The 25,318-nt window shown below is 57.2% G+C and overlaps 1 protein-coding gene across 1 annotated transcript in view; it reads right to left on the bottom strand.

The window, feature by feature from the left end:
• Positions 1-2,489: 2,489 nt before the first annotated feature.
• The window catches only part of NFASC (neurofascin), an 83,263-nt gene continuing 60,434 nt past the window's right edge, over positions 2,490-25,318 (bottom strand). The window contains exons 25-30 of the mRNA XM_045536327.1: positions 21,825-22,061; positions 18,190-18,306; positions 16,811-16,963; positions 8,850-8,981; positions 7,421-7,490; positions 2,490-4,508 (exon numbers count right to left, since the gene is read on the bottom strand). Of these exons, the coding sequence (XP_045392283.1) occupies positions 4,277-4,508; positions 7,421-7,490; positions 8,850-8,981; positions 16,811-16,963; positions 18,190-18,306; positions 21,825-22,061 (941 nt within the window). The 3' untranslated portion in view covers positions 2,490-4,276. The remainder of the gene's footprint in view (positions 4,509-7,420; positions 7,491-8,849; positions 8,982-16,810; positions 16,964-18,189; positions 18,307-21,824; positions 22,062-25,318) is intronic.

The following is a 25,318-nucleotide window of genomic DNA, read 5'->3' as shown; positions in this document are numbered from 1 at the left end:
TCCTGAGAAGTGATTCTCTGGCACCAGCCCCAGCAGACAGAAAGTCTGAGAATCTTCGCTTCTTCGGAGGGTTAGCAAGGTAGCCTCATAAAGCTGAGACAAAAATGTGTGAAATCCGACTCCTTCCATCAAACAGGCTGTTTGTGACGCCCTAAGACCCAGCCCTGCCGCAGCACAGGGCTCCCAGAGGAGCCACGGCCTGTGCTGTGCCTGAGGGACAGCTTCCCTCTCCTTTGGCCTGGACTCCTTCTCCCTGGTTCTGCCTGCAAGAATCACTCAAACAGGGCCCAGCCTGGGAGGCCTCTCCCCCTCCTACGAGTCGTGCACCCACACACGGCCCTTTGTATCTCGTCTCACAGGGGCCTGCGTGTGACCCACCCTCTCTAAGACGACGACGTCATCAGGATCATCACCTCTTGGAAGTGCTGCGCTGTGACAGGGCTGCCGTCCGCTGTATGTGCGCACGCCTGGGCGCTGGGCGTGGCAGGGGAGCTCGTCCTTTACTGGAAAACCCAGAAGCATCCTCAGGTCTGTGTCCACCCTCTTCCTAAGGCTAGTCGTGGTCGGGGAAACTGTGAACACACTCTAGGGGCCCCGGTCACAGATGTACCTTGCAGGGCAAGTATTGTTGGCACTGGCGGACTTTCGGACATATGGTCACTTCTCCAGACCTAGGGACTTGCCAGGAAGGGTGTGGACCAGATGTCTCCAACCTCTCAGGGAAGAGGAGATGGGCCAGGAAGGCAGCCGTTCTGGCCTTCCCTTTAGCTCAAATTCAACCATCTCCTCAAAAGCAAGGTAGAGAAAGATGGGTCCCATCTGCCGTAACCCAGGCAAGGTGGGAGGCAGCTGTCCCCTGGCCCTGCAGCAGTGTCCTTCCCACACCCTCAGGTGGGCCGTGTCCCTCTGTGGAGAGAGGTATTCAATGGAGGGACTGAACAGGGGACACAGAGGCAAAAATACCGACAGGTTAAGCAGCTTGCCCCAGGGGGCAAAGCACAGCGGCTCAGGAAGCGGGAGCGCTCCTCAACCCCACCCTGTGGTTCCCGGCTGCGCTGTCCTGCCCAGCCTGCTGCCCTGGCAGACCAAGCTCTCCCTCCAAGTCCTCTCCCTTCGAGCTTGTGCCCATCAGCGGCTTCAGCAACGGAGGGCAGCATGCTCCCAACTCGATGGCCACTGTGTCCCGAGACTCGGTTCCAGGACTGTTAGCTCCACGAGGGCAGGGACCACATCTGACTCCCTCACCATGGTACCCAGGGCTCAGGCCTTTTTTTCAGATGACATGTTCAAATAATATTTGCTGAATGCATAATAGACGAATGAATGGATAAGTGAGAGCACAGGAAGCCACGGCTCTCACGGCTGAGCACACAGCTGGGAGTGCAGCCCAGTGACCGGAACGTCTAGAATCACTGCAAGATGGCCTACCCCTCTTCCCTCCCAGCCAGACAGGCTGAAGCACCACTGGTTTGCCCGCTCCTGGCATCGCTGTGGGTGTGTTTTGAGAGACCCAGCCGGCAGGGAGTGCTGGGCAGGACTGCCTTCCTCCTGAGCTAGGCTGGACTCTGGCATGGGCTCCAGGGAAAAGGGACTCTCCTCTTCCTGGAAGGGACCGCCACCTTCCCCTGTAATCCACACCCCCACGAGTCTGATCTCTCTGAGCACGTGCCACCTTTGCTTGGGGAAAACTTGGTTCTTCAGCCTCACATTTGCTCCGCCTGCAGGGTTACGATGGCATGTGGTGGGAGCAGCTCTCGGCATCCACAGGACAGCAGCCAGAGAGGAGCCAACATCGTTCTTGTCACACACAAAGGAGGGTGGCACAGAGCCTGGCAGGACGCTGGGATGAGGCGTAGACAGACCGAGGACTCGGTGTTCCCCAGACCCTTAAGACAGAAGGAGCCCTTCTCGGTCATCAGTTTGTGTGGCCGACTTTCCAGAGGCAGGGAGATGGCCATGATGACATCTGACTGTCCCTTCCTGCCCTACGAGCCTGTTCTTGGGGCAGTGGGCTCAGCTGCAGGTACAGTGCAGTATGGAATGAGTGCCTGAGACACTGGCTGCTCTGCTCAGATCCAGAGTGTTTTCTGGAAAGGCCAGGTCTTTAATTCAGCGCACAGGCACCCTTCCCCGACATCCCCTTCAGGGACAGTGGGCCTGGGCTGCAGGAGTGCCCGGCTGTAGCCAAGCAGGTGTTGGAGGAGAACCAGAGGAAGGGCCCCCTGAGCTCTCTTTCCAGAGCCCGCTGTTTGCCCTGTCCCCTTTCACCGTGACAGAGCTGCCCCTCGGGCGTCCAGGCATCAGCCCTGGCCAGGGCTTGGCCCAAACAACCTTTATATACTCTCAGGTTCAAACCACCTTATTGGCTCAGCTCTGGGCTATGGTTTCTTACCGACTGACAGTGCCTGTGTGTGTGTGTGTGTGTGTCTATGGGCTTGATCTTCAACTGAATGATTATTAAGTGATGCAAGCATTGCTAATACCTTGGTGGCTTAAACATGTGGCAAATGATTTTTTAATTAAGTCACTGAAGGACACAGCCCTGGTCCTGCCCAGGCCCCTGGCTTAGCAGCTGGAGGCTCCAATCAGAGCGAGCTGTGCCTGTGGGCAGCCGATCCATTCCTGGTGGTCAGCGTCACCCTCCTGAAACTGACTCGAGCTACAGAAACAGCTAAAGGGTCACCCTCAGGCTCAAGATCTCCCTCTCCGTCTGACTCTGAGGCTAGGTACCTTTGGTTTCAAAAAATGGATTAGGTGGGGAGGATGCAGGCGGCACCTTCGGTCTGGGAACTGCAGGTCTGCGAGTGTCTCCAGGGGGGCAGGGCGTGAGGGCACGTGAGGAGTGGCTGCTTCTGGTCCTGCCGGGACACTTGCATAGGCTGCCCCGTTCTCCGCGAGACGGACGTTGCCGGAGGCTCCAAGGCTTGCAGGGAGGGCTGGGGACCTGGGGACTCCAGGGACGGAGCAGAGCTGCGTAAGGCATACGAAGAGCATCGAGTCCTCCCCAGGCGGGGGCATCACAGCACTGTCAGTACGGAGCCACCTCGGGGTCCCCTGATATGTATGTACCCTAATGAAAGGACAGACTGGTTCAGTCTCGGGGCAGCAAGTCCCCATCCACACACCGCATCCAACGTGAGTCTCAGCTTCATACAAAATGGACCAAGGCGATGGTATCCGCTAGAGATGAAAGGGGGAGCAGCGCTTTACACCCCCAAACACACCAGCAGAGCTTTTGCATCGCAGGGCTCCACCTCCTTGAGGGTAGCAGCGTGGGCCACACCGGGCAGACAAGTGCCCTCTACTCTGGACACAGTGGATGTGGCCCTCTCTCTGACATCCTGGGTTTCGCTGATGGGGAGGAAGGAAGTCCAAACCCAGCCTTTTTCTTCTCTCTAGAGGTGAGCACAGTTCCCCGGGGACCAGACATCTGATTTCTTCTGCTTGAGGTACACAGTCACTGGACGTCCTTCCATCAGTGGCCACTCGTGTTCCTCCAACTTCTTCAGGGTCAGAGCAGCTCGCGTCCTGGATGCTCCGGAGGAAGGGGCAGGGCAGGAACGAGGGGCAAGAGGTAAACTCACCTCCCAACCGAACCAGAGAGGCAAGGAGGCCTGCACACCCTCTCCCTGCCAACAATACTGTCATTTTCCAGAAAGGAGCCAAGCCCAGCTTAGCAACTGACGAGGCCGGGGCGGAGGGACTGGGACCAGGGGAGGCGTATGGCGAGAAAGGCATCCTTCGGAAATACGTTGGCCTGGTGGTGGCTTGAATACTATAGCATTTCTACGTGTTCTGTGACGGAGCAATCCTTTTGTCTATCTTTGCGGTTTCCTGGGGGAGAGTCCACCTATTTTTTCTTTTCCAGGGACACGTCTTTGAAAGGAAATGAAAATGGAGACATTGGGTCTGGAGGGGAAAGATGCACAAAGCAAAACACAGACAATGAAAAGTGGTGTCACCAACAGAAAAGGGTGAGCGTGTGCTGAGGCCAAGGCGGGCGGGGGCGGCGTGAGACGGGGCGGGGGACCCGGGCTCCCTCCAGCTGAGCGCAGGTTGCTCCAGCTCTCCCATACTGGTGGCACCCGGGGGTGTGGGGGGGGTCACTGGGAGGGGGCTTGTGGGTGTCACTGGTCCTCACAGCTTGGCAGACCCCCATACTGAACCCTTGTCCCTGAAGGTGGCGGTGGCTTTGCAGTGGGTCTGCAGTGGCTCTGTCTCCCCCTCTCCCTTCCTCCCACTTGCAAAGTAGTGGCTGTGCCTGGGTGGGGCTCTGTTAGGCCAGAGAGTAGATGGCATTGACGGGTGACGTCGCCTCCGAGCTTTCGTTGCCCTCTGTTTCCTCCTTGTCCTTTTTGACCGTGTACTGGCCGATGAAGGAGCCGTCTTCGTTGAACTGCCCCTCGCCGCCCTCGCCATAGTCCACGAGGCTGTCGTCACTCTCCTGCTGCTTGATGGTGCCGTCCAGAGACGTCTGGCTGCCCTGGAGGGGCTTGTTGTCCTCGTCACTGGCCAGAGAGAGACAGAGAGTCAGGGCGCGGCCCAGCGCAAACCCAGGTGGGCGGGACAGGGTGGCCACCTCTTGCTCAGCAAGGGCGGGACCCGGGGATCACCCAGCTCAGCTCTACGGCAGGGAAGCTGGGACCTAGAGAGGACAAGCAAGGTCTTCTCCGGGGAGAGGTGGCGAGGGGGTGCAGAGCAGGGAGTGGGACCCCCGCTTCTGCCCTCCTGGTCTGGGGTCCTTTCCGTGAGACTGGGCCCCTGTCAGCGGGGGGAGCAGACAGAGACGGCCGTCCCACAGTGAGGCACAGCCACTGCTTGTGAGACCACACAGGATGGCTCTAGTCCCGGGTGTCACTGTGGGGTTTTGTGACCTGGGCCAGCTTTGACCTTCCCTGATCTGTGACTGCAGGGCAAGGATCTGCCTTGACAAAAAGCAAAGGCCTGCAAGGAACGAAGCTGTCCCTGCCTCCCTGCTTCTGGATCTTGGTGCCGTTTCTCGCAGGTATCTGGGTGACCTACAGACAGACGGAGCGTGCGGGAGGGAGGGAGGGATGAGGGCACCTGAGCAGACAGCAAGGCTCAGAGGATCCCGCCCAGCCCCCTCGGGGCCCCAGGCTGCTCCCTGAGCCAGCGTCTGCTCAGGCGCCACGTCCCCTCCCTGGCTGGAAAGCTCTCTCTGCCCTTTGGGCTCAGAGTGGGGCCCAGGTGCTGCTGGCTGCACTTCAGAGGGGAGCCGAGCTCCCAGGAAGGAGGCAGCCGGCACCCGGCACCAGCGGGAGTCTGGGGCCCAGCAGGTGGGACCACAGCGGTGCCAGGCAGTCTGCTCAGACACACCGCACCCTCCCCTGCCCCCAGCCCCCACTCAGTCCTTCTTGGGTGTGAGGAAAACAACTGGCCGAGTTGCCATTAGAGCGGGCAGCGTGTTCTCGCTCCTAATGGCAGTGCCGGGCAGGCAGCTGTCAGGGGAGGCCGCCAGCCGGAGCTGGAGCTGAGTGTTGGTGGACGGGAAGCTATTAGCCCACTCCCGAAGCGCTGAGTGAACGCCGCCCATTAGCGCGGCCTGTGTTCTCGGATGGCAGTGCTGGGGGAGGGGGTGCGAGGGAAGCGGGTCTCCAGGGCCGCCCTGAGTTTGTGCAGGAAGTGGAACTCACTCTTTGCCAACTGGCAGGCTCCTCACCCCACGTGCCAGTCTTCTCATGTGCACCCCTTCCCCAGGGTCCTGCCCCACCCGCAGTGGTGTGAGGTATGTCATTTGCAGGAATCCCTCCCCTGCTTCCAGCAACCACTTCCAGCTAAATGCACCTCCTGGACGGTGACGGCCCAGCCGGGGTGAAAGGGCATCCAGGCCTGGAAAGAACAGACCTCTTCTAATGGGAGCTTGGAGGAAACCCGAATGACCAGGGTGGCCCTGGTCTAGCCACTGTCAGCCTGGCTTCCGAGTCACCCTGGAGGTCCGGGTGGACAGATGCAGGAGAAGCTGCAGGAGCACCGCCAGAAACTCGGCCACAGGATGGGGAAGGTGAGCCACACTCCTCCTCTGCCCCAGGCCTGTCCCCCTAGAAACTCAGTTCTTCCTCTGATGTATTAGTTGCAGCCTTTTCCCAGTTTAGGATGCTTAGACTCATCCGAGAGGGGGCTCTAGGGTGGAAACTGCAGGCCCCACAGCGCCAAAGCAGAGGGGCGTGTGTGCTCTGGAGCACGGAGACCAGCCTCAACATCTGGGGGAGGAGAAGTGCACGAGGAAGCAGCTGCTCACAGCTCGGGCTGCCTGGCCCTGTGCTGGGAGGTCCTCCCTGCTGCCCCCTGGCTGCACTGAGGGTCGAGGGAGGAAGCCACAGAGGTCAGGGACTGGCTCTCAGCCCGTGGGGAGGCTGGGCCTTGCTAGGTGGTTGAAGATAGCCAGGGGAGAAGGGCAGGGCTTCTTGTTCTTGCCCTTTTGGGAGGCCCACGAGGCTGCTGGACTTGAGGGACAGTCACAGTACACAAGCCTCCAGACAGGCTCCCGTGTGGGCAGTGGCTCTGCCACGCACTGATCTGACCCTGCTTGCCAGGCTGCTGATGGGCAGAGTGGTGGAGCCCCAGGGCAGGAAAAGGAGAGGTCAGAGGAGGACGAGGGGACCTGGGACCAGACAGTGACTGGGTATGGGTGGGGAAGGAGGGCTCTGACCAGACATTCCCTACCAGCCACTTGGCCTGGGAATGAGGCTCCATGACCCCCCTGCATCATGCCTGAGTTAAAAATGTACTTGTCATCAAAATGGACAGGTAAGAACATCATAAGCCCAGGTACAAAGGCCCACCCGGATCTGCGGGGGGAGCACAGGTGTAGAACAGCAGCACCAGCCGGAGCTCCAGCCCCTGGAACCAGCTCTGCAACCAGCTCACCGGATGGCGAGCTGGGAGAGTCACCCCTGGTCTGGGCCTCAGTCCTCTCATCTGGGACACGGGACACCCTGCCAGATGCCTCTCCAAGGCCTATTCCAGCCGAGAGCCCAAAGACATCACCAGGTTCCTGGGGGAAAGGCCTAGAATCCAGCCCCCCTTCATTCCTGAGGCTTTAAGACAATGCAGCCCCCTGGGTCATTATCTTCAGGGGGGGGTGTAGGCAGAGAAACAGCCTGAGAGCTGAGCTCATTTCACGGCAAGAGGGGCCCAGGGCTCGTTTTCAGAGTCAAAAGGTAGAAAGACATGAACAAGGAGCTCAGTACATTTGAGCTGTGCAGGTGAGCGAACGAAATGCCTTTTGTCAGATGGATGTATGGGTGTGTCGGGCAGCGTCCCCCAGGGGAGCAGCCTCATCTGGCACTATCAGGATGAGAATCCCCTCTAAGCAAGCTCCGTAGCACGTGCCTTCTGCCAAGGCGCCGTCAGAGAGGCAGAGTGACAGCCCACCTGACAGGGGAAGATCATCACGTACCTGTAGTCAAAAGAGCCATCCTCTTCCTTAGGGTCTTCGGGGCCAAGGGGAACGTCCTTCTTTTCTCGTACTTGGTCAATGAGAGAAGCAAAGACACAGACGCAGGATTAGGTAGGAAGCATGCCCTGCTCTCCCCAATGCAGAGCCAGAAGGCATAGCCCTGGGCTCAGTGACACTAATCTAATTAGTAACTGAACAAAGACTAGCGTGGAGAGTAAAGCCAGGCCTCCTGGCTCCAGGAGAGCTGTGGGTCACTCGTCTTTTCAATGTACCAGGGGCTTACCCTGTAGCAGGAGGGAAAGAGGTTAGCTTTGAAGAACTTTCTGGAATGGGACACTTTCTGAATGGGCAAAGGAAGGCTCAGAGTTTATGTGACGAGTTCATCAGCTGTTCTATTTCTACCTGGGACAGGGGAAATGAGCTCACCTAGCTCAGGCTGTCCAGTCTCAACACGACAAGATAAGGTGAAGGAAACATCACTCATCAGCAAAGAACTGTCATTTCCTGCCCTCCCTCGCTTACATCGAGGCGTAACTCTTCAGAATCCTAGAGAGTCTGTGGGCACTTGGGCAGGGGAAAGGAAATCAAACAGAATCTCCTCTCCCCTCTCCTTTGTGCCGAGTTTCAGGGGGACCCCTAAGAGACGGGGAAAGGAGGCATCTGGGGAGCATGGGGCGTGTGTGGCGACGGGGCTTTGGGGGCAGGGAGCGAGTTCGTGCCGCTGTCCAGGGGGACCTTGCACTCAGGGTTATCCATTATCCTGTCTCCCGTCTCCCTGCCCACCCACTGCAGACAGATGGCTCCTGCCCCTGTTTGAAAAACAATCAATATTTCCAGAAACAAGAATGCCAGAGGTCCTTGTCCTTGACCTTGGTCCGTCTGGGCTGGAGGATCGGGAAGCCACAGCCCCTTACGGCCAGTGAGGGGTCCCTATCAGCTCCTCACCTGGGAGCTTCTGGCCCTTGGTTAGAGGTGTCTGCGATTATACCCTCGCCCCGCTGAGAGCCCAACTCTGCAGCCCCTCTCACGGGCGTGGTGTTCCTGCCCAGACCCCTCCGCTCCCCACGCTGTGTATGTACATGGTTAGAGAAAACTCCTCTCTTCCTTTCTCCTCCCTGGGCCCCAGGATCCTAATGAGATTCAGGCTGAAAAAAGCCAATTTGCCGAGCAGATGGGTGGTGAGTCAAGGAGAAGAAAGGTCATTCTTAATGGGGGCCAGGGTTCCTTCCCGCCCCTCTGTGGAGCCTCCTGGGGCCCCCGCCCGCCCACCCTGGGTGAACTTAATTAGCTCAAGTGCTTGCTGGCAGCTCCAAGATGCACAGACCAGCCAAGAGGACTGCGTTTCTAGGCTTGGCAAGGGCTGGGGTCACGGAGGGAAGAGAGTCCCTGAGCTGGCTGGGGACCTGGCGGCGCCTCTCGGCCGTCTCACCTGGGTACTTGCCGCCGCGACTCCGCTTGATGAAGCAGACGATGAGCAGGATCAGCACCAGGAGGGCGATGGCGCACATGAGCCCGATGAACCAGCCCTGGGTGGCGATGTCCGCTTGGTTGTTGGTGTAAGCTGGCGGGGAGGGCGGGAGGTAGAGCCGTGAGTGAGTTGCGGGGCGAGAAGGTGGGAGGGAGAGGCGAGGGAAGCACTGCAGCTGTGTCATGTGGATGCTGCTCCTGGAGCCTACAGCTACCACCTAGCAGCCCTCTGGCCCACGCCACCCCCGCTAAAGGGACAAAAAGAAAACAATTAAGGAGCCAAGGTAAAAAGGTCAGAAAAGAGGCAAAGGCGAGGGAGGAGTACGGGGAGCAGAGAAGCAGCAGAAGGCTGAACGGGGCCCTTAGGAAGGGGCAGGGCACTCTGCAAACCACAGGGCTGGTCGCAGCCTAGGGGGGACCGAGGGAAGGCCAGGGATTGGCCAAGCAAGTACGATTCCCCATGGGTCAGCCCAGGGTGAAGAAATACGAGTGTGCACGCCACCCCTCAGGGAGAGGGGACTGCGGTCACACTGCAAAACCCTGCTGTAAGAATGCCCTCGCGGGCCCGCACAGGTGCAGAGCGGCGTCCTTGCCCACCGGCATGGCTCTGAAGCCCACCAGTGGGTCCCAGACCAGGTGGAGGCCCGGGATGTCCTGTGTCTTTTCCTGTCTCCCCAGTGGGACCGTGTACCGTGTGACAGCAAAGAAGCCCAGCGTGGGTACCTGCCGACGGGCCAGCACTGATGCCGGGGCTGTGGCCTCCAGTCACTCTGTGCCTCTTCCAGACCACTTCCACATGGGGGACTCGCCCCGCCCTCCCTGTGACAGCGAGTCCCTGTCTGTCCTTGCCTGATGTGTGTGGAGACCTGTCTCAAAGTGGGCAGACCCCTCCAAGACTGGAGGGACATGCAGGTGGCCTAAAGAACAGGTGCTCGGGGGTCGTCTGGTGGTGGTCTTGATGGTCCAGTGGCTGCGGTGCGGGTTTGGGCGGGGCTGTGTGTGGCCAGGACGCACCTGCCCTTCTACTTTCCATGGAGGGAGAACAAAAGCAGCCCCTCCAGAAATGCAGCCCTTTGTGGGAAACAAGACGCAGAGGGGAGGGAATCAGAGGAACAGAACATATCCAAGGTGCCCGCCCAGCCCAGAGAAGCCTCCGGAGAGTCACATCAGAGCAGGGGCCCCACCGGCCATGGAGCCGGAGCCCAGGGACCACGGCCCTCCCGGGAGGAGCACAGGAGCAGGGCGGGGGACCCACAGCCCTCGAGCTCCCAGGTCTGCAGCACACACCGTGTTGTGGGGGAGGTATCTGGGTTCAACCCCACTCTTTGCTCTTCTTGGGGGCAGAAAGAGTTTATGGCCTTCCCAGTGCCCAGCCAGGGGCGTCGCACCCAGACAGCTCACGGTCAGTGGTAAGGACGGACGGATGGACAAGCATTTCTGTGCTACTGTGCTCTGGCTGCCCAGGGTGGCGCTGGCCTGAAAAGCAGTCGTGCCCCGTGAGAACGTGGCGTGTGAGCAGCCTGATTTCTATACGCTGCGGGGAAAAGTCCCAGTCCTGCTTCCGCTCCCGCTCCCGTTCTCGGCAAGCCATTCCCCACGCAGCGTCAGAGTGACCTTTCCAAACCCCACTTAGGATCAAATCACATCCTTGCCTAAACCCTCAGTGCTTCGTGTTGTTATTGGAGAAAACTCTCCATTCCTTATCCTGACCTGTCAGGCTCTGCTGGGGCTGGCCCTGGCCACCTCCCTCTATCCTGTTCCCACTGCTCTCTCCTCACCCTCTGTGCCCCAGCCACACTGGCTGCTCTTGTTCCTGCCCCAGGGCCTTTGCGCCTGCTGCTCTTCTCCTTTTTTTCCTTTCTTTATTTTTCTTTCCTTTTTCCTCTTTCTTTCCTTCCTTCCGTCCTCCCTCCCTCTTTCTTTCCTTCTTTCTCCTTTTTTTTTTTTTGACAGAGTCTTGCTCTGCTACCCTGGGTAGAGTACAGTGGCATCATCATAGCTCACTGCAACCTCAAACTCCTGGGCTCAAGCAATCCTCCCACCTCAGCCTCCCAGAGTGCTGGGATTACAGGTGTGAGCCACTGCGCCCGGCCTGCTCTTTCTTCAGATGCTGCCTTGGCAAAAATCACCTTGGAAAGCCCTTCTTGGGTGTCCTAGCTTAAAGTCCCCCTCCCCCGACCCACCCAGCCACTCTCTGAGGGCTCTAATTTATCTTTGTCATAGTACACATAACCATTTGACATTATTAATACGACTACTACTAATTTACTAATAAGCACTTCCTATCTGCTCTAAGTACTTTTCCACACATTATCTAATTTAATCCTCAGCACAGCCGCCTAAGATAGGTTTTTCCTTCTCTTATGTTGTGGCAGAGGGCGGTTCACTGGCTCAAGGGTGCTAAGCTGTACGTGGGAGGGTTGGGATGCGACCCAGGCTCTCTGGCTCCAGACTCTGTGCCCTTTTCCACTCCATTCTTGTCCCCCCACCCAGGGGGTGAGCTCCTTGGGGGAGGGACTGTGCCGGGAGCACAGCACTCAATTCGCCTTTGCTCAGTGGTGGACCACTGCCCCCCTTCCCTTCCTTCAGTCCGCGTCCTGATGGGGGTGGGGGCTGCTGAGCCTGAAACCCCACCCCGCCCTGCATCCCCCATTCCTGCACTTGACTTGGTCCCAGCTGTGGTCTCTGTGGCATCACTGCATTCTCATAGATCCCGCATAGGGACGAGAATCCTGCCCTGGCCTGTTACAGATTCATGGTGTCACACTTCACCTGGATGGCTGCTGCCCGGCAACCCTGTCCGTCTCTCACTGTCCCTCCAGCCACCCCGCAGCTGTGTGTCCAGAACCACTCCCCACCCCCGCAACCGACAGCTCCTATATAGCTCTCTCCCCACGTCCAGGGTTGACCTCACCTACTCCATGGGCACTCTGGAGACCCCTGAAACCTTGCAGCCTCTCCAACCGTCCCTTCCCCCAGTGTCCGAGGCAGGGTCTCCTCTCTCCCCGCCGAAGCTGCTCCTCCCGTGCAAGTGGGACCCAACGCCCCCCCCCTTGGTCCCTGTAAGGATCTCTGCACTCCCAGCATTCTCAGCATCCCCCTCTTGCTGTACCCTTCCCTTCCTCTGTTAAACATGTTGAGGTTTGTGGTGTCTTTTTAAGCAAAAACCCTTGAGGAATCTGCCAGACTTTTCAGCTCCAGCTCATGCATTGTCCTTTTATAGGTAAACTCCGTAATCGTCCATCATCCCCAGTTCCTGCCAACCAACTCCTTTCTCCACCCCAGCAAGCTGACTTCAGGCTGGTCTACACACAGTGCTTCAGCTGCCCTCCCTGAGCCCACCGCTCCCAAACCTCCCTCTGGCTCCCTGTCACCGTCACGGGAGACCCTTACTCATCTCCATCATCCCTCCGGCCACCTCCCCTCCACAGCTCCAAGTACAGAGCTCCCTCCTGGTAGGTCTCCTGGGATGTCACTGCTTGAAATTCAGCCTGCATCTTCCTGCTCCCTCCCTCGGCTCTCCCAACTCCCCTGCTCTTTCCATCTCTAAGGGGCCGCTTCTCCTTCTCATGTGTCTCATGTTCCCCTCACTGCTTCATTCTATTCTAGGGGTGCCTCACCCATACTTGTCAGTTCCCATGGATGCAATGAGACATTAAGCCACCAGGTTCCTAGGAGGCTTCCCTCCTGTCCCCAAGTGCCTTCTTAAGGATGTGTCTCCATTCCTTACTTCCTATCACCTGGGCTCAACTCCCCAGCCTGGCCTTCTGGGCACTCCAGTCTCCCCCCTGCCCAAGAGAGCCTGGGCTGTCACCCTCGTTGCCGGCCACCTTTGCTCTTTCTAGCCCTCCTTCACGAATCTCCGATTGCTCCGACTTAAATCACCTCTGACTCTGATTTCACTCCCAGCCACACCACACAATATAACATTTAACTGTTCTACTTCCTGCGTCCTGGTTTCCAATTATACTATTAAAGTCTTGGGAACAGGGGGTCTTTCTGAGCCCCCAAGTACTTAGCACAATGCTGCTCACATAACAGGTAGGTAGTGACTACTTACTGATAAATGCAGCAGTCCCCAACCTTTTTGGCACCAGGGACTGGTTTCATGGAAGACAATTTTCCCATAGACTGGGGTAGGGGAGTGGGGTCAGGGGTGGGGGAGGGCGGTACGGAGCTTAGGTGGTGATGCACATCCTGTTCCCTAACAGGCCACGGACCAGTACTGGGCTGCAGCCTGGGGGTTGGGGACCACAGGATTAATGGATCAATTTAATCCTAATATGTGGTTAACTTGGGATACTGGTTTTGGTTTTTCCCTGATACCAGCTAAGGGTCATGTGGGTGTTGTCTTGCCCAGGTGCTGCACCTGGGCACAGGGATGAAGGAATCACTTGAACTCGTGTTTGGATACTGGCACCACCTTCTGCAGCGACCTTCCTGGTGCTTGTTCTGATGCACTCTGACAGCTGTCTCCACGAGACTACCTTTCTCTTGGGACAGAAAGTCATAATTCCAGGAGAAAGTGGCCACATGGGCAATTTAGAAAGCAAATGGAGCTTTCCATTCTTGACAGTGCCAGGTGAAGTTCAAATGTTACCTTCAGTTCTTACTGAAAAGCTTCAAGAATTTCCTATGACTTTTAGATACAGAATAATGTTCAAAATCAAGTGGGGGCCGGGCATGGTCACTCACGCCTGTAATCCTAGCACTCTGGAAGGCCGAGGCAGGAGGATAGCTTGAGGTCAGGAGTTCAAGACCAGCCTGAGTGAGAACGAGACCCCCATCTCTACAAAAAAATAGAAAAATTAGCTGGGTGTGGTGGTGTGTGCCTGTAGCCCCAGCTACTGGGGAGGCTGAGGTGGGCAGATTAAGCCCAGGAGTTTGAGGTTGTGATGAGCCATAATGATGCCACTGCATTCTAGGCTGGAGTGACAACCAGAGTGAGAACCTGTCTCAGAAACAAAACAAAAAAACCAAAGTGGGAGCTAGGGTAAGGTGGGCTCAACCACACCCCATCACAATGATTCACTTTCTCAAGAACCAAAAGAAACTGAGGACATAATGATCTCACTTAGATGCGACCCCATGGCTTGGGCTCTGAGAGGAAGGCATTTAGCAAGGCTCTGGGGCAGCCACATTTGACGGCCAACACCAGACTCAGTCGATGAAACTCATTTCAAGATTCCTAATGGAGGGAGCCAGTAGTACCAACACACAAAGGCCAGGGTGTGTCTGCACTCACCACCGCAGCAGGGACTGACGGGGACCCAGAGCGACACCCTCTCGTCCACAGGCTGGGCCAACATGGGTCCAAATGCCCCTTCCTCTGGACTAGAACCCGTGTTTTGTGCACCTTCCACACTGCACCCTAAACCCCACTCAGACACGGGCAGTTTCCCTGCCATGCAGACGGTTCCGACAACTCCTAATTCCAACTGGGAGGAATTCGATTTGGCCGTGGAAGAAAGGCCAGTCACTCAAGGTCCGCAGAAGAATGATATTCCGGCAATAGGGGTAAACAAATAGGACATGCAATTCGGCTCAGCTGCTCTCACTTAAGCACCATCTGACACCTCTCCACGCCCACCTTGCCTGTCCTGGGTTGACTGAAGAGATGTTTCTCCCCAACACAGCAGAACCCCCTAAAGCCCCCTCCCCAGTCTCCTGAGGTCTGAGGCAGGCTGCTGCCAGCACCGCCACCCTGTGGCCTCACCCCACCCTGCCCTCCGGCAGAGAAGGGCTGATGGGCCTCTTGGAGTCCAGGGTGAGGGGTTTGCAGCTGCTCAGGTCCCTTTGGCTTCAAAAGCTTCAAGGAGGCGATTAAGTTCCCACTGGGATCTTTCTGGTGAGGCAGAGAGCTTGTTAGACCTCCCGGTGGTCTCCTTCTATTCCCTTCCTGAACCACGGTAGCATGTTCGAGTCTGCGGACTAAAGTGATGGCCTGTGCTTATCTAAATGACCGGCGGTCGGGCCCAGAGAGGCCCACAGACCCTTGCTTTGATGAAACACAGGGATCCGGGAGATTGCGTGGACTCAGCTCTGGAGTCCACCCACGCGCAAGAGAGTGTGTGTTTCCAAAGGATCCGGACACACACTCACAGACTGCAGGAAGTGAAAATATTTCCTCTCCCTACGTGGTTTGCACACAGTCATTTCCAGCCAGCGCGGGAGGGGAGAGGACAGTGTGTACTCGGAGCTGGGGCCAGGAGCCTGCCCACTCCCGCTTGCCCTGGGGGGAGTCTGGGAAGACTTAGCAAGCTACCAAGATGAGTCTCCAGACCGAGCACAGGAAAACAGAAACAAGTATTTAAGTCAAGTTCCAAAGCACACACAGTATCAATAGTTGTTTTTCTAGAGTGTGTGTTTAATTCTGCCAAGCAGGGACTGGTTTTTTTCCCTCTGGTTCTCTCTCCTCAACCCTCGCCCACAGCCCCAGGGCTCAGCACCGGGAGACGTCAAAGCTCTCAAAGCAGCCTGCGTGGCCCCCCTCACCACGGAGCTCGGTCCTCAAATGTCAACTTTGCCTCTCGCTCCTGTGCTGGACTCGAGTTTGTGACGAAGCAAAATCAAATGCGTGTTCTGGTGAGCAACAGCTTGGGACCCCAACTGGGCCAGACAGAGTCCGGCCACCTGCTATGCTCGGTCAACTGTCCAGTTCCCTGCCCGGCTCCCCTTGGAACAGGACGGCCTGGCCACTCACCCAGATGTCCTGCCTGAGCTGGCCCGGCCGGCCTCAAGCAGGCAGCCAGACTGGATGGCATGAAATGTGCAGGACAGCCGGAGACACGGGGAGGAAGACAGGACGCCAGGTCAGGAGGGACTCGGCCAGAAGGGGTGGGTGAGACATTTGTACAGAAGGGCAGTGACTCCCAAGATGCAAGCCACCAGGAGCAGCCTTGCCAGGCCAGGCGCAGGAGGAGTAATGAATATTTAAGCCAGCACTCAGAAGTTCATATAAATTATTGTGGGTTCCCCCAATCCTGTGTGTCTAATGACCTGCATCTAATTAGGATATCCCTTGGGGTAGGGACTGATCCTTTTTTCTTTTAATCTCTTTCCCTCACCCTTCGCCCCAGGGCTTAGCATACAAGCCACTTGGCAGCCTGCCTGGCCGACTTTAAAGCGACACACAAACGCTCAGACAAGCAAGCCCCAGGGCTCCAGACCGCCAGCCTCCCCTACAGCAGAGACACTTCCGAACCTTGCAGCCTTCCCCGAGCCCCAGTTGGCCTGTTCATTTGGCGTAATGAAGACGCTTCTCCACCCACAGCGGAAGCAACTGTAGAGCCAGAACCACTCCAGGATGGGAGAGCTTCTTCCCCTCTCCCTGCATGACAGAAAGTCACCTACTTTTTTTGAGGCCAAGACAAACTTGGAACAAAAACAAAGCCTTAAATAAGTCATATAACTCGCTTTGGAATTTTTAACAACATAACGGTAGCAAGGCCGTAACATACGCACTGATCCTTGGTTTGGTTCCTGGGGAGATTTCTGGATGAGACCCTGGGATGGCCCCGTGCCCTAGTCCCACGTGGAGGCAGCAAGCCCCTGTGCACACAGGGCGGGCTGCACTGCTCTCCAGAAGCCCCCAGGCCCACCGCAGTGGCCCAGCTGGCACAGACACCAAGCGGGGCCGAGCGTTTTCTGTCCTCATTACACAATGCTGTGTCTCCTTCTGACCCCCACTCAGCCCCACGGGTCAGAATTGCTGTTTCCTCTCCACTGTGCACGCCCACTGGGCTCCTCTTGGCTTCCTGGGAGCCTGAGACTGCCGCATAGTAAGAGCGAGACACGCCATGCAAGGTGGGGATGGAGTGGGGATGAGTCTTCTGTCCGAGGAGGAGAGACAAGCAGGAAGCTGAGGATGAGAATGAAATGCCCCATGCTCGCAGGGGATGGCCAGGCCAGGTCCCCTCTCACCTGTACTGGTCATAAAGGTGATGACGGTACTGCTGATGCCCTCGTTGTCCCGGGAATAAACCCGCAACGTGTATGTCATCCCGGGATAGAGGTCTGTCAGCTGTATAGGCTGAGCCTGGGCTTTAACAGGGACAGTTTTTTTCGTATGGTTGCCTGGGGAACAGAAACCTCAGTCAGCCTAGAGCCAGGCGCCAGGAGCTAGAGAGACAGTGCTCGGGTTCCTGGTCACCTGTCCGAGGTAGAAAGGGCCGGGGGAGGGGCCAGGGGACCGCGGGTCTAGCTCACCATGCCCGTCCATGCAGTGCGCGCTCAAACAGTGACCCTTCGGCGGGGGACACCTTCCCCCCTCCTGAAGTTCTCTTTCCTCACCATTCTGCACCCTAAACAGATCATGACCCACTTCTTTGAACTCTCAGCTTGTCAGCTGATGCTCTGTTGCCCCGGAAGCGATTAACTTCCCACACGGGGTCTACCCGGTGAGGGTCAGAGAGCCAGTGAGCACCCCTCGTGGCAACTGGAAATGAGGTAGGACCCTGCCTCCTGGCTCTCATTTCTTGTCGCCTGGCGACATCGCACAGCAGGGGAAGTGTGTGCCTGGGCCCCCAGGCTGTCGGGGCAATGGTGGGGGCAGAAGGCTGAAAAAGCGTGGACCACAGTGGGGGGTCCAGCTGCTGTGGGTGCGAACTCCTCCCCCCACAGAGGACTACGCGCTGGCTTTGCTCTTCCTACGAGGGCTTCGCGTGGGCTAGCCCAGGTGGATTTCCTGGCTGGGTTGGTTAGTTAAATCGCTTAGAGCACGTGCTACAGAGGCCAAGATGGGGGGTTTGGCCCTGCAGGAGCAGGGACCTTCACTCAGAGAAGGGAGCTGTCCTGACCACACTCTGCAGTCTAACCAGTCTGCACCCTTGGTCCCAAGATCCAGTGAAGGGTGAACAGCTCAGCTCCGGTCTGTGGCTCTGTGGCCCACGGGCATTCTGCTGGGAGCAAAGCACAGCTGAAGCCTAGTCTGGGAACCGGCCCGGTCTGTCTAATGGCGAAACCAGCGCATGTGGAGTCTGAGTTAAGGAGATCAATGCTGAGGTGAGATTCCGCTCGCGCGGGGGCTGCTCGGAACCCTCGGCCTGGGCAGGAAGTGGACGGAGTGCCTGTGACCCAGGTCCTCACAGACAGGCAACCCTGGCCCTGCACTAATGGCTTCAGAAGCCCCTTCCTGCTCCGCGAGCCTGCTCCGCCCACCTCGCTGCCGCCTGAGCGCGTATCGATTTCATTAAGCCGTAATTAAGCCAGGCTAAAAGGCCTCTCTGGGCCTGGGGGAGTTCACAGGATCTCTTTAATGGCATCTACCACTACCCGCTGCCACCCCGCACAGCAATGCTTACTGTCGATGTACTCAACCACAAAGTCAGTTCCGGGCCCGAAATTGTGCTTCCAGGTGATGTTGGCCCATTTACTGTTGGGGAGCACCGTGACGTTCCATATGGACTGCTCGTCGGGGGCTGGGGGACGGGTTAGAAGAGGCGTTAGTGATGGGGAGGGGCCAGCACCGGAGACACGGAGACGCGCACACACATGCACACGAGCGCACGCGCACACACGGTCATCAGGGGAAGGGCAGAGTCGGAAATGGCTGTGCACACGGCCGCCAGAACGCCAAGCCGCAGCCTCGGTGGCCAGGCCAGAGGCCGCCGTCCAGGGATGGGCATGGGCAGTCAGGACTTGGCTGTGAAGGAGAGCTGGCAACTGCGTGTCTACACAGGTGGGGTTAAGAATGAAAGAGTGGGTTTTGATCCGTGCCATATGAGGCTCTAACCTGGGCTTATTCCCTTTTTCAGATCCCTTGTCATGGATTTGAATAGTGTAAGGGAATGGGCCAGGAAGAGGTCCTGTGGCCAGGATGCAGACAGACGGGGACACGTGCAAGCCTCTGTCCCTTCCACCATGAAGTTCTACAAGAAGGAGAGGATTATCTTTAAAAGCCAAGCAAGAGTCTTGATGCCAGTTGCAGGAAGGACAGTACCGAATATGAGAAAACCTTAATGGGCTTTTGAAGCTGGAGAAGAATGGAAATCCAGACAGGTGACTCTGGTCTAAGGAGCCCCTGGGCTTGTCCTTCGTGAGCCTGGGCAAAGGGTAAAGCAGCCTCAGATGGTCTAAGGTGACTCGGGGCCTAGAACCTCAGGGTCCCAAGTAAAGACAGTGTGAACCCTTCCCCTCCCTCTCACGGGCTAGGCGGGACCAAGAGAAGATAACTCCTCGACAACCAGCCCTCCGTGGTCCAGGTTCCAGAAAAATCCTGTTCTGTTGGCTTCTCAACACCACGAAGTCTTTGAGGCTTGATATCCACGCAAGAGAGAAGACATTAATTATCCATCCAGTTCCTAGGAGCTGGGAGCTACTTTATCAAAGCCGTGGCACTGTCTGAAGCCATAGCCCGTGTGCAGAAGAATGGCACTAATCTTCAAACATAATCATTTTTCAAGAGTCCCAGCAGTCTGATTACCCCATTTTCCAGCAAAGATTTCATAGTGGAGTACTAGCATGAAGCCTTGTATTTCAAAGACTTTACAAGTGTGGCTCCTGTATATTTTATTAGCATGCAAGGGGGCACTGTCACCAACTCGCTTGTCAAAAATAAATGAATAGAGTACATGGGTGATGCATTTATTCATTATCTATTTGACACGTGACTGAGTCTGCAGGGCTGGGGAAGGGATAAAAGATCTCTTGATTTTCACTTCAAAGAAGGGCCTTCTCCACTACAGCCTCATCAGGTGCTGGTTGCCCCAGGTAGATTCATGTTAGGTGGGGGGGCAAGAGAGGGGTCCCACGGATGGCACCGCGGGAGGGCAGAAGGGAGGCTTCCTTACTTATCTGCCAGATGATCCAATTGTGAGGCTGCTTTAGGCCACCCCAGACCCCAGTTCCTTGGAATTTCATGACTCCTGCCAGTGGGAATCAATTACGATTAGTCATGATTTGGAGACCTGAGTTACTTCCTCCTTGGCTCTGGGCCCTGTAAACAGCTAGAGAATTTGTGTTTAAACCATTTGGCCGCCAATACGATATTGGCCCAAATCTGGCTGTCTTAAAGGAAATGAAATTGGGGCGCTTTTAGAAAAGGTCAAGCAACGCGAAGCCAAAATGATTTCCGAGGTGGGAAGTGGAGGAGGGCACTGCCGTGGAGAGACAGCAAGATCTGAAAGAGCGGAAAAGCTCAAAAAGGACCGAGAATGTGAGCTGTCAACACCTGGAAACACAAAAAGGGTCCTTGAGGAAAAGTGTGGAATGTTCCACTGACTCCTGGATTGTTAGGATTAGGGGGTATCCCTCGAAATCTGAAAAAGACAAGTTAAGAATAAAAAGGCCTAGTTCACCTGGAGAAAAGTAAACTTATGAAACTTTTTTCCTAAGATGTAAGGAGCAATAAAGATGAAAATTCAGTTTTAAAATCCTGGATGGCAGTGCAATTCTGCTGCATTCGGGAAGCAAGGCTCTTCAAAGGGTGACCCCGAGGTCTAGATAAGACCAAGGCCACGGCCAGGCCCTCCACAGCGCCTCAGACACACTGCCACCTGGGGTGTGAGAGTCCACGGGCTGGTTCTATGTGACAGCAAGGTCGATCTTTCCAGAAGACAAGCAACTCTTCACTGGGAAGCAAGATCCACTCCCTTTCTTAATTTTTTGTGCATCCTTTCTGTGAACTTAAAGTACTCATAGGACAAAAAGCCCCACTTTAATGAAAAAGATGCCTCACGGTGGCCCCAAAGAACAACAGTCACCAAACCACTGGTGGCTTCTAACAGCCTAGCAGGTTGCTCTGCAGGCAGCTGTTTCCTAAAGCGCACGCTGTTTAAGTTCTAGATTGCACCGTGAAGCAAGGCCACGCTTCTGGGGTTCTGAGGAGCATCAAGTCAGCTGTGCGTCACACCTGTGTCCTTGCATAGCCACTTAATTCCACAACGCTGAGTTTTAAAAATCCTCACATGTACACTAAGCCTCCATCCTCATTCAGGTGCCTGAGAAAGGTGGGGCAGGGTGGGAGACAGTGAGGCCCTGGAAGGTGAAGGGACTGTCCCAAGAGGCAGTGACGGGTGTGGGCCTACAATTCTACAACTGTGGGAGGAGAGCTCCAGGTGCCTCCTGCCAGCCTCGTTGGCTGCCCCATGCTGACCCTTCGTCAGCTGGCCTGTGGGCTCAGGAAGTTGGAGACCCTCCCCTCCGGTGATAAAAGACTGATGCTCAGTGCTTAGAAGTGTCGCTGAATTCCCCAGGGGGCTCCTTGTGCTGGAAGAACAGCCACCCTGGCCTGGCTGTGTGACACATAACAGCACATCCTCCTGGCCCAGCAGGCCAGCCCTGGCAGCCCCCGGCACGCTGCAGTTCCCTCCATGCCGCATTTAGGGGCACGGGGACTGTGCCAGGGAAGACTGATGGAGCACCTCTGGGCGTTAGGGGACTCCTTGGCAATACCATTTCCTCGAAGCTCTTTTTAAAAGAAAAGTCTGTAAGTGTTCCTCAGGGGAGGAGGGGCAAGGAAGGAGCAGGGGTTCTGGGGACACAGCGGCCTGGCATGGCCAGCCACCCCTTGCTATTCAGCCTCCACCCTGCAAGGCTGGACACGCATGTGGCCGGAGCAGGACACTCTCAGGCCGGCTGCACCGTGCCAGGTGCTTTCCTTCCTCGCACTCTCTTCCTTCCAGAGTGCTCCGCCCTGAGCTAGCTGGCCGGCTGATGTGTAGCCGGAGGCAGCCTTGACATCTGGGGCTAGAATGGAGGGTGCCGAGCGGTGCAGGGCCACCCGGGCAGTGAGTGTGGGCAGGTGGGCTCTGAGCCCCCAGGCTACTGGACTGGCGGTCTAGTCACGTGTGAATCTCCGCAGGAGAAGCAAAGGGAGGTGTTGGTAAACACCCAGCCCAGACCCCACCTTCTATCTGGGGGAGCCTGTGTGTCTGTCTGCGGGGACGCTGGGGAGGTGGGCCGGGAGGGGACGGGCAGCGTGGGCAATGCGCAGTACCGGATTCGTGTATCTTAGTCCCGGAGGTGGTGGTGGGAGGACTCTCCGTGGTGGTGGCGGCAGTGGTTGTAGGAGTTGTGACGACGGTGGTGGTGGTGGTGGTGGCGATGGTGGTAGGTGCGACAGTTGGGATGATGGGGACTGTTGTGGCTTCGGTGGTGGCAGCAATGGCAGTAGCATCAGTACTGCTCACAGTGCCTGTCGCGCCCACGGTAGTCGGGGGCAACGTGGGCGGAGCTGAGAGGGAAATGTAAAACAGCCGAGTCTGGTTGGTTTGTCTGTGCCCTGCCTGGACGCGCGGCCCCCGTGCAAGGCAGGCAGCCCGGCGAGGACACGCGGCTCAGTGACCGGAAGCCTCCCCAAGCACCGCGTTCTGGGTCGGACGGGTCACAGCGACAGAAACACAACCATGGGAAAGGAAGAGAATGAAGCCCTGCACGTGTTTCATTTTCTTCTCATGGTCTGTGTGGCTCGAAGCACCCAGCATGCACCCAGCCAAGGGTGAGGATGAGGATGGGAAGGGGGCACGCGCTGGTTGCCGAGACCCCAGGGGTGGAGTCCCAGGCCCAACGCCACCCAGACCCGGACCAAGCAGCACCAGTTGGGTCCAGCTCTGGAGCCCCGGCCTAGAGGTGGGCAGGTGGCCGGACCCTGTCCTGCAGGGGCACAGGGCAGCCTGCCATTCCCAACCATTCACTCCAGAATCACCCTGTCACATCTGCTTGAGCCCAAACAGCCACCCAGACCCAACAGCAGAGAGGGAACAATCTCCACTCTGCAGGGTAAGCCTCGCACCTGAGCCCCTCCCTGCCTGGGCTCACACTCCCCGGGCTCAGCCCTTCTTGTTCATTCCCCTCTCCCGCTGCCTGTCCGCCACCTTCCTGCCCCTCCTCTCCCTTCCCCCACCTTACTTCCCTTCCTGCCCCTGCCTCTTCCCCTCCCTCTCCTGTCCTCCCCCTTCCCCCTGCCTCTCCTCTCTCCTCTGCCCAGTGGTGGCCCTGCCTGCAATTGCCCCAACCCACCCTGACCTCTAGTAACTGCCTCTCTCTCTAGGAGATCTGGGGCCCAGGCACCCCATTTAGGACATGGGGAAAGGGCGCTGCTGGGATCCCGGTGTGGGCTGTGCTGGGCAGCACCAGCATCCCAGCCCACAGCACACAGAGGAGTCCCAGGCTGAGAGTGAGGCACCTGCTGGGCTTCTTTTGAGCGGTTCAGACCTGAGCTAACTCTCTAATGCCCCCATCCCCCACCCAAAGCTACCCTTTGACATCAGTCAGCCCTGGGGGGCTAAGTCTACATACGTGACAATTTTTTCACAGGCCCTCTTTCCTTCCATAGAAGGGTTGTGGAAGCTAGCAAAGGGCTGCCCTATCCTTGCTCTGCAGTTCCAGTGTTTGCTAAAGCTGAGAGTGGGAAAATGACGGGACAAATCAGAGAGACGGAGCCACTTCTCCTCCTTGCACTCCATCTCCTGTGATCTGACCATGGCCCACTTCATAGGGTCGATGCTAATCGGGGAGTAGGCAGAGACCTTAAGACATAAGCAGGCAACTACGCTTCCAAGGAATCCCACCCTGCCTCAAATCTCCAGAAGTTAAGGCAAATCACTTTCCCTGCCCAGTGCCCCCCATCCCACCTCAGCACAGAAGGGGGCTGGGGCAGGGAGGGATGTCAGAGAGGGAAGTGCCAGAGAGCTTTTCTCAGGGTGGGATGAAGTGACATCCTGAGCCTTCTCAACCAGAGCCCGACCAACAAAAGCCCTTTCATTTCCCTGGGTCTCCAACATTACACTCCCGCCAGCCCCCGTAGAGGAGGGAATGTTCTTGGGGTCCCAGGCACTTCCCTACTTGGAAGATCAGAGGTGCTGAGGGTGCTGTCCACAGAAGTCACACTGGGCAGCTGGCTGTGCCCCATACACTCCAGAGATTCCTGGGCAAGTTCAAAGCTGACAGTGATATTCCCCAAACCCTAGTCGACCCACAGATGTCGGGAAGGCGTGGGGAGGGGTGAGGAGTGGGAACGAGCCTGTCTCACATTCGCTATTCAGGGATGCAGCCAGTCCAAGGCGGCCCCTAGAACATAACCTCAGTGCTGTAAAAGCTCAACACGAAGGGATTCACTTATGCCCACCCACCAAGATACACACGCGCACACACACTCCCACACACACTCCCTCGGGGCCACGGTCAGGGCCACGTGCTCCCCAGGGCGCTCCAGCGAGTAGCCCCGGGGACAGAGATGCCAAGAGAGGCCAGGTGGCAGGGTGTCCTCACCCGCCCCGCTGGTCAGAGGCAAGGATGAGAAACGGCTCTGAGGATACTTCCACCCTGCGTTGCGTCCTCCCTCTGATGGTCACTTCCGCCCAGTGTGGCAGGAGGGACGCGTTTCCCTGGTGACGGCTACCTAGCTGCGTTCTCTCTGGCTCAGGGTTGGTAACAGGGAGCAGGAGAAGAGGGAGGAATAGAGCTCCTTCCCACGAGGCCTCCCCAGGGCGCCTGCCAGTGGAGTGACCATGGAGGACGAGACCCTGGCTGGCTGAAGTCACCGTTAGCCAATCAGCGCTGTCTCCGACCTGCCCAATAGCTGCATCTATTGTCCCCAAGCTAGACAGGGCCACCGGTGAGACAGGGAGGGCAGAAGAAAGGAGAAAGGCTCCAAGGGAGGAAGGTATAGAAGGGTCAGTGAGTGAGCTGTCCGAGGGCTAGTACGTGGGTTGTCCATGGGGAAAACCATCCACTGCTCGGCTCAGAGGAGATCCAGATTATCTGGAGCTGGGGAGGAGGAGAGAAGGGCTGTAATGTCCAGAAGTGGAGTTTACAGAGTGACCACAGGCTAGGCAGACACATTCCCGGGCTAGGATGTAATTTCCAGCCACAAGAGGAACTACGGGTTTGGCAACAACGCTGATCAGTGCTTCGTGGAGACCACCAGCCCAGCAACTGAGAGGAGGGGGCGGGGACCCTCCATTACCTAAGGTGGGGTCCCTCGTGGGCTAGAGCTGGAAACACAGGGCCCCTACTAGAAGGCGGGACACTCCAGCCATGGCCAAGGCTTTTCTACCAGAGTCTGCGAGCACCACACACGAGACGGACAACATTGACTCGTCTCGTTCATCTTTCTGTCCCTAAGGAGCTGGGCACCTTCAGGAGCCCACCAAACATCTGCAGATCGAAGCTGAGTGAAAGACAAGGACAGCAGTTTCCGTACATTCCAAGGTGGGAGGTTCAGTCCAAAAACGTCCACATGGCGCGTGGCCTCCCGGGCCGAATCACAGATTGCCAGACAGATGGGCAGCAGTCCTGAGACTGCAGATACAGGTGGAGGAGAGGGATTATCTGCACTGGGTGAGATAGAAACAGACCAGTTTGGGGCGGAAGGGTCCAGGTTTGGAGAGGATGAGGGGGAAGAGAGCTGGACGCTGGGCTCGCGTCAAAACTGCGGAACCTGAGCCCCGTTGCTGGCACCTGCACGTCGTGCAGAAGGTTCATATGCAT

This window comes from Lemur catta, chromosome 23, assembly GCF_020740605.2.
Source record: "Lemur catta isolate mLemCat1 chromosome 23, mLemCat1.pri, whole genome shotgun sequence".
NCBI lineage: Eukaryota > Metazoa > Chordata > Mammalia > Primates > Lemuridae > Lemur > Lemur catta.
The sequence above is the reverse complement of the archived record's forward strand: the minus strand, read 5'-3'. Positions and strand labels throughout refer to the sequence as shown.